This window comes from Budorcas taxicolor, chromosome 13 (assembly GCF_023091745.1).
Source record: "Budorcas taxicolor isolate Tak-1 chromosome 13, Takin1.1, whole genome shotgun sequence".
Classification (NCBI taxonomy): Eukaryota; Metazoa; Chordata; class Mammalia; order Artiodactyla; family Bovidae; genus Budorcas; species Budorcas taxicolor.
This window is the reverse complement of record NC_068922.1, coordinates 7,619,781-7,633,645: the sequence shown is the minus strand read 5'-3', so window position 1 is coordinate 7,633,645 and position 13,865 is coordinate 7,619,781. Positions and strand designations below refer to the sequence as shown.

Here is a 13,865-nt window from a genome sequence, read left to right as displayed (position 1 = left end):
TGTTCATTTCTTTCTTATGCAGAAGCCAACTGATGGTTAAATACATAATTTCATCCTTATTTAAGGGATATATACTGAGTTATAAAACCTATGTCTTCAGTATAATGTGAGTCACTCAGTCATGTCCAGCTCTTTACAAGCCCATGGACTATAGCCCGCCAGGCTCCTCTGTCTATAGAATTCTCCAGGCAAGGATACTGGAGTGGGTAGCCATTCCCTTCTCCAGGAGGCCTTCCCACCCAGGGATTGAACCCAGGTCTCCTGCATTGCAGGCAGATTCTTTACCATCAAAGCCACTAGAAGCTTGTCTTCCGTAAAGGCCATACTGTAATTGTTTCCACCTAGTGGATAAACATGGTACTAAAAGGGTATGAAAAACAAAACTGGCTTCACAGCTACTTCATGAAATAAACATCTTTCTGTAGTTATAACTTTTTACAATCATATAACAGACTTGAGGGTCTATGGGTAGCTTCCAGAGCCGTGTTAGACTGACAACTAAGAACAAAAAAGAGTCGGGAGCCTGGCTCATGGGCCTCAGTGGGGTTTGTTACGGGAACCAATTAAGCCCATGCATTTTACTCCAAAGGGGAGTCGTTCTTGTAGAACCTCCTTCCTCTTTCCTACCTTAAACACTGTCCTCAAAACTTCCAATCTAAATTCTAATCTTACACATCAAAAAAGGCAAGAAAAACTGATCCAGCAAGTTTATTTCTGTCAGGCTACTGAGATTGACAGCAAGTGAGAAAAGTGCAGGGAAAGAGACAAACCACATGTTTCTTAGGGTCAGTGCAGGAACAAGCAATGCAGTACAAGTTGTGATAGTAACTGTCAAGTTATAAAGACAAAAAGTTACAAAGTTATTAAGGAAAAACTTGCAAAGAAATGGTTATGTTCCTATACACTATTTAAGAATGAAACGTATTTTGGAAATATTTCTGGTAAGACATTTTTTTAAGTTTTGTGACCTGAAAGGAGGTCCTTAATCACTTGGAAAACATAGCTATTTAGAAAAATTTATTTTCTGAGGGTTCCAAACAATTAAACCTTAATAGATACTTCAAGCAGACATTAACTAAAAAATAATTTTACAGCTGTCACTCACATTAAACAGTAAGTGTCCTCAATTTGCTGTGTTAATTCCTTTTATTTTTGTAGCTTATTTCTAAGAGCTCAAGGTAGAGTCCTCCCCGGCCCCACCCCACCATTCACATATTCTCTGTGGGCATGAAATAAATGAAAGTTAATACCCTTGGTAAGAAACCTGAAACTTTACAGAAAGATTAAAAAGTGAAAGTACAAGCCTCTCTCCTTGCTTCTGCCCACTTCATGAACCTTTGACAGGTGTTCAAACACCAGGACAGGTGCAGAGACACCTGGTTCCTCAGTCCCTGTCCTCAGCATGGACAATTCTGCATGCAATCTTCAAAAACAACTAACAAACATAAACGTGCATCATTTAGGAACAGACACTGTGGAATGTATCCTTTCCTTAGGGATCTATTTACAATTTAATATGCAAGGGGGGGTGGTTCACTGTTCTCTTCTCCCTTCAAATCTGAGAATTGAACTTAAAAAAAAAAAAACTCAACAAACAAACAAAAACTTCCCCAAGTTCTGCTTCCTAGATATTCTTTTTCTTTTAACAACAACAAAAAAACAGTTATCAAGAGTATCCCAATTTCTAATATCAATGAATGTCCCAACTAAAGAGAGCAAGAACAGTAATTTCTTTTTCTCCTACAAAATTCTGCTTTTACTGTAACTCAGTCTTTGAAAGGGCACATTATCCACATAGTTGTTTTCTTAAAATTAATTTTAATTGGAGGCTAATTACTTTACAATATTGTAGTGGTTTTTCCATACATTGACATGAATCAGCCATGGGTGTACATGTGTTCCCCATCCTGAACCTCCCTCCCACCTCCCTCCCCATCCCATCCCTCTGGGTCATCCCAGTGCACCAGCCCTGAGCACCCTGGCTCATGCATCGAACCTGGACTGGCGATTCATTTCACATATAATATACATGTTTCAATGCCATTCTCTCAAATCGTCCCTCCCTCGCCTCTTCCCACAGAGTCCAACAGTCTGTTCCTTGAGGAGGAAGGTGGGAGGGGGGTTCTGGATGATGAACACATGTGCACCCGTGGCTGATTCATGTCAATGTATGGCAAAAACCACCACAATACTGTAAAGTAATTAGCCTCCAATTAAAATACATTAATTAATTAGAAAAAAAAGTCTGTTCTTAATCTGTGTCTCTTTTGCTGTCTTGCATACAGGGTCATCGTTAGCATTTTTCTAAATTCCATATATATGCATTAGTATACTGTATTGGTGCTTTTCTTTCTGACTTCACATAGTTTAATTTGACTCAAAATGGAGCTGAATACCTACCATGTGAGACCCAGCCCTGACTGAGGGAGAGCCTGGTGCTTACTGGTAGAGGGCAGGCAGGAGGGGAGAGAGACAGAGAGAAGCAAAGCCTGTAATAACCCCCTAAGGCTGAGGAAGCGGTGGGCTGTGCCCCCGGAATGAAAAGCGCAGCAAATGACTTGGCACCGCCTGGTGAGAACACACCTGAAGTCACTCCCGGGTGCCTCCCAGCATTGCCCCCACCTGCCCCACAGCCTTGCAACCGCCTTCCTCCTCCTGCTCTACGCTGCTTCCGGATCACTTGGATCATGACGACAGGACGGTGGACTTAGATTAGCAGAGCAGTGCCAGAGGCCTGAAATGGCAAAGTCAGACAGCACTGTCCATCACTGCGCAGGTGCCTGACATGTGCCTTTGTAATCCTTCAAAATCCTCTAAAAAAGGACTTAGTTAAGCTCTCCTCTTAACGAAGGTAGAGTGTGAAACGATGGGACTCTCACACGGTGGAGGTGAAAGACAAACAAGCTCAGACTTCTGAGAGTTGTAAAAAGGCGAAGAAGGATTCAAGATGCTCTTCCCAAGTACAAAACTACTCAATAGCTCTAAAGAGGTTCATCATCCTCTGCTCCTCTTTAAAGAGCAAGGAAGACAGTATCACAAATAATTCTGGCTTAAGTATCTTAGAGTAGTTGTTATAAAAGTCTACAATTTTATGCCAAAGAACCAGAAAACTAAAGAATCTACCAACTTGTCCTTCCCGTTATCCCCTCTTCTCCACTGCTAATGTCCTCTCAAAGAAATAACAAAAGCTCAGACAGAGGAAAATGTTCATTTATATACATGAACATCTTTGGATTTTTCAGAGAAATACCTTCTTGCTTTTAGGTTGATTCTGCAAACTAGTCTCTCAAATTACTAGACAATAATATCCATATTAAAATAGAAAACATGTGAAATTGAAATCACTACTAAACATAGATGGAGTATTAGGCGATTCTAATTATTAGAAAAGTCTGGTGGTAAATAGCTTATATATTGCTTCTTGCTTCAGAATGCAGTAATTTTAGATGTGAGAGTTACCAGTCACTGATGAGAAATCTGGACTACATTAACACTGAATAAAAGATTTATTGTGACTTCTTCCCCTGTGACAGAAGATCGTTAATTTTTCCGAGCTCTCCAAATGATACGGTTGCCGAACCTCTTTCAGCTGGTTTCGCCTGAAAATAATAAACAGGAAGGACGTTACGAATAAATATCTATAGCTCTAATTAAACCCTTTAATGCTATCTTATATTTAAAAAAAAAATCCCCCACCGTAAGTAAATAAAAAAAAAGAAAATGGAAACATCAACACAGGAAGAAAAGTGATCAATATTAATACCTGTGAATCATGATATTTCCATCCTATCATGTAATAGATCTGATATGTGGCAGGCACAGAACCATCCTCATTTTTGTACATTTCTATAAAAAAAAAAATCATGGTTAAATTTTTTTAAAAATGCAAGTAGGAAAAAAAAAATCTGTTCAAAAAAAGTATGTCCTCCAAAAGAGAAATGAATATTAGAATACTCATGGGTTTCTGAGAAAGGCTCTTGTGAAAAAATCCTCAACACTGAGAAGCTGACAGTGAAGAAATAGGGCTTTGGGGGAAAAGGATACACAGTCACAGGATCTGTGTTTTGAGAGAAGGACAAGAAATCTGAAGGTGCCCTAGAAAAGACAATGCGACTTTAGGGGATAAGGATGACAGGGCACGGGACAGTAGTGAGCCTGGCTGGGAGAATGGGCAGCCTCCTTACCTTGGTACACTGCTGCTGCTGCCAGCATCGTGTCTCGGTGCAGGAGGGCTTTTCTATTCCAAGCACAGTTACTCTCACCCATCCCTAAAAACACACTAGAGGTTTGAGATGATTCAGCAAACATCCGAGCAGCTCAATAGCCCAGATTTAATCTTCTCTCATCCAACGGAATACCCGTTTCCCCACCTCTGACAGTCACGTAAGATAATCTCCTTTTGCTCTCAGATCATAGGTAGTGACCCTCAGGCAAAGCTACTTGAAGCTTCTGGGTAGTGAGACAAGTCAAATTCCAGGAGGCAAGCCCCATAAGCACACTTTATTTGGCAGCAATGGACTATGGTAAGCCAGCTGGACCAAAGCAAGGCCACAGGCCCTCTGCGTGAGTCATCAGGAGCTGGCAAGTGTCTTTCTAGTGATGCCACGTTTCATGCCCTTTTCAGCGGCTCTTTGAAAAAGGATAGGACATTGGTGCAACACCTCACTCCTTCTAAGCCATAAATCTAAGTATGAACATGAAACCTGCAAGAGGGTTTGAAGACTCATTGAACTGGGGTCTCCTGCATTGCAGGTGGATTCTTTTCCAGCTGAGCTACCAAGGAAGCCTGAAGACTCATTAGGTCGTACCAAAACTGCGTGTTCTCAGACTTTACATTTTACTGATCCCAGATTAGGAAACAATTATGTACATTCTCTTCAGGGGCACTTTTCTTAATGTTTTTAAAAAAGAAATGTTTAGATTTCTTTCCTTCAAATTGATAGCTAAAAGCTAGGATTATGTTATCTTCTTGTTCACTAAAATCTAATGTTATATATTTAATATTTTTAATGCATACAGTCGAATGAAATTACTTTGAAAGCCCACATTTTAAACTAGCTTGCAAAATTAAAAGAATCAAAATTAAAAACCCTTTACATTTATTCTCTATATATTATATGATCAAAAATCAGTTCCTTAGTTTTGTTTTTCTACTTTTATCCCAATGTCAATGTTCTTTAGTTATTTAAAAGTAATAATCTCCCAGGTTTCCAATGGCCTTATGAAAAACAATCAACAAATTAGGTGGAATGAGTAAATCCGTTTGGTTTCTCCAATCCCCAAAAGGTCCTTATAATTCCCTAAAATAATCAAACTCTGATACTAAAAGCAATGTGCCATATCCTGTGAGTAAAACAGTCCCAATTCATTAAGAACAAGAGACATATTATACAAACTAGTATCAAGAGATGAATCGCTATGAAGAGGGTGGATCTTACTCTTGCAGTCATGAAGTAGCTAGATGACCTTAGATCCATCGCTCTGGGGCCTCAAGGTGGCCAGGCTAGATGATCTCTAAAGGCTTCCAACACTAAAATTTTAATGCATTACACAATCCAATATAAAAAAATTATCCCACATAATGACTATCAACTGCAACAAGAGGCCAAAGGCAAACTGGGACTCGTACTGGAAGGATTTATTGCTGATGACAATAAATGGCGCAGTGGTGCTTTCATTTAACTTCCCACTTGCTATGACTTACACAGTAGAGGCAACACCAGTGAAAAAAAGGTTTAATTTTTTTACTGGAAATACTTAATGCACCAGAAATTCTAAATGCTTTCTATATAACTGGTATTGTGCTGTGCTAAGTCACTTCAGTCATGCCCGACCTCTTTGTGACACTATGGACTGTAGCCTGCCAGGCTCCTCTGTCCATGGGGATTCTCCAGGCAAGAATACTGGAGTGGGTTGCTCTGCCTTCCTCCAGGGAATCTTCCAAACCCAGGGATAGAACCCAGGTCTCTCGCACTGCAGGCGGATTCTTTACTGTCTGAGCCACCAGGGAAGCCCAGGAATACTGGAGTGAGTTGCCATGCCCTCCTCCAGGGGATCTTCCTGACCCAGCGATCGAACCCATGTCTCTTACGTCTCTGGCATTGGCAGGTGGGTTCTTGACTACTAGCGCAACCTGGGAAGTGGGAAGAACGGATATATGGATATACTAATTAAGATTATTAGGTACATTGATTTCTGATACAGAAACTCAAAGACACTAATGTGTTACTAACTGTTGCTAGGGACACCTACCCTTCCCTCACATGAGAATCTTCTCCTTAGAGAAGCAGTGTCATATGGCACACAAAGTCTAGACTTTGGGATCATAATTCCAGCTCTGGCCCTTAAATAACCTGGGGCTTAGCTCTATTAAACTCAAGTTTTAACACCTGTATAACACAGCCTGGTTGACCTTTCCTGGAGACCACCTGGGAAACACATCTGGGGACTTCTGACCAGCTCTGGGCTTTGGGATAACAGAAGGATTTGGGTAACTGTTTAAGACTCTCACAGTGTTTTTAAGGTTAAGTTCAATTGCTTATTTAAAAAAAAAGGTCTGATTTATTATGGTTTATTAGGAACAATACTGAGTATTGTCTAAAAAAATAACAACTGAACTTACCTTAAAACTACTGTGAAAGCCTCCAAAACTTCTCATGTGTTCCTCAGCTGATACACAACTTGTTTTGCAAAATTAGGTCAATGTTCTGGACTTTCTTCTGTGAATGAATAATAGCAGCTTAAATGAGAAACATCACCACCATCAAGAAAAAAGTGTAACATGATGTAAAATGCCGAAAACCCACGGGATGGGAGCACCGTCTTCCGGTCCGCAGAGAAGCACCCCTGGGAGTCTGCCGAGCACGCCCCTCCGGCGCTCGCCCCTCGTCTGCCGAGCGCCCCGCTCCGGCGCTCGCCCCTCGTCTGCCGAGCGCCCCCCCTTCGGCGCTTGCCCCTCAACCACCCTTCTTGCCACGCCAGCTGCCTCGGGGCTCTCTGGGGGACAGTGGCCGACATCTCAGTATGTGACTGAGGCTGCGACCCTGGGCTTAAGCCCTGGCTCTAGCACTTACCCAAGCACTGCACCTTGGGCTAGTCACTCCTCTGTGCCCAGTTTCCTCACGCAAAACAGGAGAGGGTAACCATGCTAGCCGGTCTCTTCCTCACGAACAGGCCTCATAAACGATGCTGGAGGGTGAGCTTGCTCTCACATCAATCTGACTGTCCCTCCTCCACACGAAATCCTCCCCACAGACTGCAGGGCTCCCCTGATAAAGTCTAGAAAAGCCTCTGAAGGACTCGCCTACATCACTTCCCATCATCCTCCCATTCTACCTATCTGAGCAATGCTGAATTACGATGCAGTTTCCCAGTTAGGAAAGCGGAGGCTGAGTGTCCCCTCTGGAGTCTCCGTGAGTTTACACAGGCCTTTCCCTTGGCCTGGAATGCAAGGCCTGACCCCCAGAGGGGCACCCACCCCTTCCTTCTTCCAGCATGAACTCGCTTCAGCTTAGGTGCTGCCTCTTCTGCAGAAGCATCCCTGATTCCCTAAGCAGACTTAGGGATTTTTCTGTGTTTCTCCCTGCACTTTTTAAAAAGAATTATCCCACTTTACAGTTAAAAGCATATGTCTGTCTCTGCGTGTCTCTTTCTCTACTAGAGCGTATGTTCCCTATGACCAGAAACTGTTATTTCCACACTGGCTCATGGTAGATGCTCAATAAACAGTAAGTGAACGAATATAAAATCAACCAGTTAATCTTTCTATCAATGTTGATAAACATTATTTTTACAAGTTATCTTTAGCTAATTCCTCTTAATCCTCTTAAGAATTAGAAACATTAAAGACTAAAAGACATGATTTGTGTAAAAGGCTTTATAGTAAAGAGAAAAACTGGCAAAGCCACTTAAAGGTGAATATTAGGCAACAGGTCCTCAAAATATATGACTGATTGAAACCAGCAGGGGGAGAGAAGGCGGGGTTATCAACTGGAAAGGGGCATGACGCAATCTTCGAGGGACTGAAAAGGTACTAGTCTGTGGTTTATATAATACTTGAAAATACAAGCAGCTGTATAGTTACAATTAGTGCATTTTACTGAACACCTAGGCTAACCCCTATGCCCTGTGAAGACCCAGACCATTTGGCTGGAATCCTCTTCCACTCCGGCTGTCAGACATCAGGCTCCCAGGCCCCCCTCTGATTCAGCAAAGGGTCTGGCACCTGGCTCAGGTTCCCTCTGTACCCCACGTGGTGCCACCACCCTGGAGGACTTCAAAGTTAATAACTGGCAAGCACCAGGGCCTCTAAGACTTCTGAGGCTCTTTACCACCCGTGGGATTCTCCATCACACCACCTCTACCATCACACCTGTAACGTGTCCTGGACGAGTCAGCACTTCTAAAATCACCAATCCAAACGTCCTATTTTCTGACCATATCCTCCTTCCTTCAAGCGTGTTCATGTCTTTCAACTACGATCATCCTCTGACCTCCTCTACTTTCTCCCAGTTCATCAGCTCCTCCTCCCCCTTCTTTTTTTATTACTTCCTTTTTCTTCCAGCTTAGATTTTGCCCTATTATCTCAGTTACATTTTTGGAATTCTTTTTTGCCTTTGTCTTCTTGTTATTCTCAATTAGTAAAGCCCCAAGCCAGACTGATACGACTGTGTTTTGTGCCAGGTCCCCAGCTGCCAGCTATTGTCAGAGAATGTCACAGATGCATCTGACCAACTTCAAATGCGTCCTTCAAATTTGACAACTCTCCCTGATCCATTCACCTTCCTATTCTCTACAGTGACTATATAAAATCTCTACTCATTTGCAAACCTCTGACCCTTTGAGTCTCAGTATACGACTTTACAGAGAAGGCAATGGCACCCCACTCCAGTACTCTTGCCTGGAAAATCCCATGGATGGAGGAGCCTGGCGTGCTGTAGTCCATGGGGTCGCTCAGAGTCGGACACGACTGAGTGACTTCACTTTGACTTTTCACTTTCATGCATTGGAGAAGGAAATGGCAACCCACTCCAGTATTCTTGCCTAGAGAATCCCAGGGATGGGGGAGCCTGGTGGGCTGCCGTCTATGGGGTCGCAGAGTCGGACACGACTGAAGCGACTTCGCAGCAGCAGCAGCAGCATATGACTTTACACTCTGCTTGAAGGAGAGTGTCGATCCATCAGATGGGAACCTCCTGCTATCAAACCAAACACCCGTGACCACTGCACTGTCCCTCTTCCCTTCCATGTGGGCCTGTCCCGTCTTGTACAAGGGCAACCCTCCTCCTCTTATCTCATCCCCTTCCACCTTCTCGGGTACCTGACCTGATTAATTGTCCTCTCTCTCTCTTCTAGAGTCACTTCTTCTATGGAAGCACTTAGGTTCTTCTAATCAACTGTTCAATAAATTCAAGTCTTAAGGCGAAACATAATAAAAAAACTTCAGCCCATCTCCCATCCCTCTCCCCCACTCACACCTGTAACCCTGCCTTCTCTCCCCTCTTCCTCATAATCAAGTTTCTTGAGAAGATGGATGCCTGCTGCCCTAGCCACCCCCTCCATAGGTGTCAACCTACTCCCCTTACCTCCGCCTCTCCCACCAAGCCCATGCCAACAGCAGAGCGCTCCCTGTGGTCACCAAAGCTTCCTCATCCTCCATCAGTGGGCTTTCCTTTCAGTCCATATCGTGCTTCCGAGCAGCATTTGACGCTCCCTTTGCTTTGAACTCTTTAGGGTCTCTTAGTCTAGGTAATACGATCCCTTTCTGCTGTTTCTCCTTAGCACCTTGCTAGCTACACATCCTCAGTCTCTGCAGGCTCCTCCTCTTCTTATGCACTCACTGCGCGTTAGGTTCCTAAAGGCTCTGGATCAGGCCGCATTCTCTTCTCACGTCAGGCAGCTGCGTCTCATACCACCTATTGACAGTGACTCACAATGTTTACTTGGGCCACTTGCCTCCTCTGAGCTACACAGCCACGTACTCAACCCCTACCTGATGTCTCACCTCAGGGATTTCAGAAGCATTTCCCACCCAACATGCCCAGGTGTGAATTCAAGAGCTGTGCCTGCTCACACTTGGCCGTCTTCTACTGTTTCTCTATCAGTGAAGGGCACCGTCTATCTGGCTGTGAGAACTAGAAACTCAGTGCCAGGTTGGAAACACCTCTCTCCTTATCAGCCCATATGTAATCCACCAGCAGGAACTGTCACGTTTATCTCCTAAATGTTTCCTGAATCCAATTCATTCACTTCTCACCATCTCTACTGTCACCACCTTAGTTCAAACCACCGTCATTTCTCAGTAAGCTTTACAGCAATGTCTCCCTACTAATTTATCTGCCAATCCACCTAAAAATACAAATCTGACATCATGACCCCTCCCCCATTAAAATATCTCAAGGGGCATTTTAAGAAAAAGACAAACAATCTTAACAAAGGCTACAAGGCCCCCATTTACCTCCCAATTTAATCAGTCCTCTCTTTTCACTCCCTATATTCCGGCCACAATGCCCCTCTTTCGGTTCTCACCATGTTCCCTCCTGCAACAGGGCCTTTGCACATGTCCTTCCTGCTTCACCCAGTGGCCTCACTTCATTTTTCAGGGTACAGCCATCGCTTCCTCAGAAGGACTTCACTGACTCTCCCAGACCAGGACCTAGCCCACCTAACCCTCTGGCAACCCCCAGTCCTACGGTAAGCCAGCTACTTGCTTTCTTGTGCCTGGATCCGAGCTGCCAAGCGCTGCTCAAGAAAGTCACTGAGGTGTCCTGCCATCCTCACGCACTCCTTCAAGAAAGTCCTGCTGGCCTTTCGTGGGCAGTCACCAAGTTCCCCTACTGCACAGCACCTACCACAAGTCTAGTTTAACATTTATCGTTGTGGCCACTGCCTCAGGTTGGGTGCACCCAGCTTGTATTAAAAATTCCATCAAGCCGGTCCACTTTCTCCTTACCCAGTGTATCTCCAGGGCTTGGCCCCAGTGCCTGCACAGTCAGCTCGCAAAATATGACTCTCAAAAGGGGCCTAAAAATTCCTTAAAGTGTCTTACCTTGTAAGTCTTCCATCAATTCAAACATCCCAGGATAGTTAACTTGAATTTCATCAGTGTCCTATTTAAAAAGAAAGCAGAATCTTCATTTGGCATTCATTACCAAGGATCTAGATCAGAGAAGAAGTCGCAGAAATTCCCCAGACCGATCTCTCACAGTAAGCAGGAATCTTCTTTGCAATCCTCTTTGCAGGTATTATCTCGCTTACACTTGATTTACAAAGATTTCAAATTGCAGGGTACATGCTTGCTATTTTAACAGTAACGTTCCTATAACGTCATCAACTGCTTCTAATTCTCTCCTTGGGATTCACACAAAGTCTGTTCTGTACTCTGTAAACGATCCTTTTCTTCCAGTCTTTGAAAAGTCTTCTAGGACACTATAACTTTTTAGGGGGAGGGTTAGGCTTCTAGACAAAATCTTTACACATGCCAACTTCATTTTTCTCTACATAGTCAATATTAATCTCTCTCTAAATGTGACACCCAGAGTCAAACAGGGTCATCTCCCAAGATGTTTCCATCCTCCTCCCAGTGCTGCAGCAAAACCGCATGGACTAGTTTAGGAACGGACACACAGCTGGACAGACACAGTTTATTTCTTGAGTGACGTGGTGAGCAATGCGTCCCGCTCTTTCTCAAGTTCGATACAGGAGTTCACTGTTGGGACAGTGGCAGAGAGCACTGATGCTCCCTAAATATCGAGGTACTCCTGGACATTTCACAGCCCCACACATGTCTTCCGGCAAAAGAAAAGTGAGGTGGAGGCAGGTAATAAATAGCTAGGGAGCCTTTACAAGGGGATATCTGGGGCAGTGACCTTATGGGACACAGGCCCAGATGGCACAACCATAGGATGGAGATGAGCTGCCCAACCAGAATGGCTGGGATTGATAAAAATTGTGTGTTAGCCACTCAGATGTAGCAGTCTGTCTACAATGGAAACTAACCCTGAATATAAAACACTTCCTTTTTTCCCCTAACTGTGCTATCAAAATGCTGCACGTAAGTCAAATTTCATCATATTGGCACTACTTTTGAAGCATCCAGATCTTTTTGTGTTCTGTAGCTTTGTCTAATATCTGTCCAATTTTGGACTTAATGTTGCACAGAATCAAGTACAAAACCCTAAAGAACAGTTATCAAAAATATCCATTTTAATTCCTAAAGAAACATACAACAAAATGACCAATTACCATTTTTTTTAAACATTAGAGACACAAAATTACTTCGAAGCAGGAAATTAACATATACTGTTGATGAGGCATGTCAATTAATGCTACCTTATAGACAGTGATTTTACATGTCAAAATCTGAAATGCATAGATTCTTTGACTCAGCAGTTTGACAGATGTGCAGAGATTATGTGTAAAAGAAAATTCATGGCAACACTGTTTGAAAGAATATAAAAAACAAACAATCTAAATGTCCATTAACAGAGAAAAGGTTAAATAAAGTGTACCTGTTCAATGAAATACTATATGAAAAGTGAAAGTGAAAGTCACTCAGTCATATCTGACTCTTTGCAACGCCATGGACTACACAGTCCATGGGATTCTCCAGGCCAGGATACTGGAGTGGGTAGCCTTTCCCTTCTCCAGGGGATCTTTCCAACCCAGGAATCGAACCCAGGTCTCCTGCATTGCAGGTGGATTCTTTACCAGCTGAGCCACAAGGGAAGTCCGAAATACTATATAGCTGTCAAAAAAAAAGAGAACATGGTAGGTATATGTTTGTAGCGGAAGATCTCCAAGACAAGTTATTGACTCGGGGAAAAAAAGACTTTATATAGAAAAAAGAAAAAGAGTATATATATTGTTGTATATGTATGTTTAAGCAATATAACTGCACTCCAATCTGTGAGGAAGAACATCTGAAAGGACATACACGACAGTTGACAAAAGGCATCCATGTGGAGAGTGACGGTGGCGGGGGGGCAGGGGGAGGTGTCAGAAGGCAGGAGACCTCCACTCATTTTCAACCTGCTGTGTTACTCTCTCTTTGTCTGTTTTTCTTTTTTTTTTAAACACACGCATGGATTAAGTTGTATGTGCACTTTTTAATAAGACCATCTCTGGATAGTCCACTTTTTCTATGTATTTTCCTACACAGGGAAACTATTTTTAAAAAGAGATTTTAAGATGAAAAAAAAAAAAGAATTCCTTCTAGGCTGATGCCTACCATTAAACAATACTCTGTGAAAACATTTCAATGAAACCAACTAAAAGCACCATCTCCTTCTCAATCAAAAGAGTACCAAAATAGCCTTGTCAAAGGTCTTATTCAAATCAAGATGAAGGATAATATTCACAGTTTTCTCCTAATATACTAGTCTGGAAATGATTCTGAAAGGAGATGAGTTTCACTTAGAATGCCAACTAATTAAAAAAAATAATTCATTAAGAGGATCATATGTGTAAATATAATTACATGATATTAATTTAACTTGATTTTACTTTAAAGATAAAAATCCATTGCAATATAGAAGAAATATATCTAATGTTATATGCAACATAAACCTGCATAATTGATTATATAAAAGCTTTTTTGCATAGGAGTTTTTGAAAATTAGTCAGGATGCAATGTAAAATAGCACTTTGGAGACAATGTATATGTCTCCACGAATAAATCTGCATAAATTTATTATTAAATTACCCTCTAATTTTAAAACTATAGAGAAGATCATATACCAAAGGGAATCTTTCTGGAACACATAACCCACTTTACAACTTAGAAAACTGCATGTTGTTAACATAATTTAGCTTTCTTTTGATGACTCAGGATAGAGGTTTCGTCTTTTTCCTCACAGGCGACAACC

At 42.4% G+C, this 13,865-nt stretch overlaps 1 protein-coding gene across 2 annotated transcripts in view; it reads right to left on the bottom strand.

Moving 5' to 3' along the window:
• Window positions 1–3,374: 3,374 nt before the first annotated feature.
• Window positions 3,375–13,865, bottom strand: part of NDUFAF5 (NADH:ubiquinone oxidoreductase complex assembly factor 5) — a 32,740-nt gene continuing 22,249 nt past the window's right edge. Inside the window, exons 8-11 of one of the 2 annotated variants that reach the window (XM_052651001.1) lie at window positions 11,048–11,108; window positions 4,185–4,268; window positions 3,764–3,846; window positions 3,375–3,599 (exon numbers count right to left, since the gene is read on the bottom strand). In XM_052651001.1, coding sequence (XP_052506961.1) covers window positions 3,507–3,599; window positions 3,764–3,846; window positions 4,185–4,268; window positions 11,048–11,108 — 321 coding nt within the window. In that variant the 3' untranslated portion in view covers window positions 3,375–3,506. Of the gene's footprint in view, window positions 3,600–3,763; window positions 3,847–4,184; window positions 4,269–11,047; window positions 11,109–12,517; window positions 12,746–13,865 lie in introns of those variants that run through there. The other variant, XM_052651002.1, reaches the window with a different exon arrangement.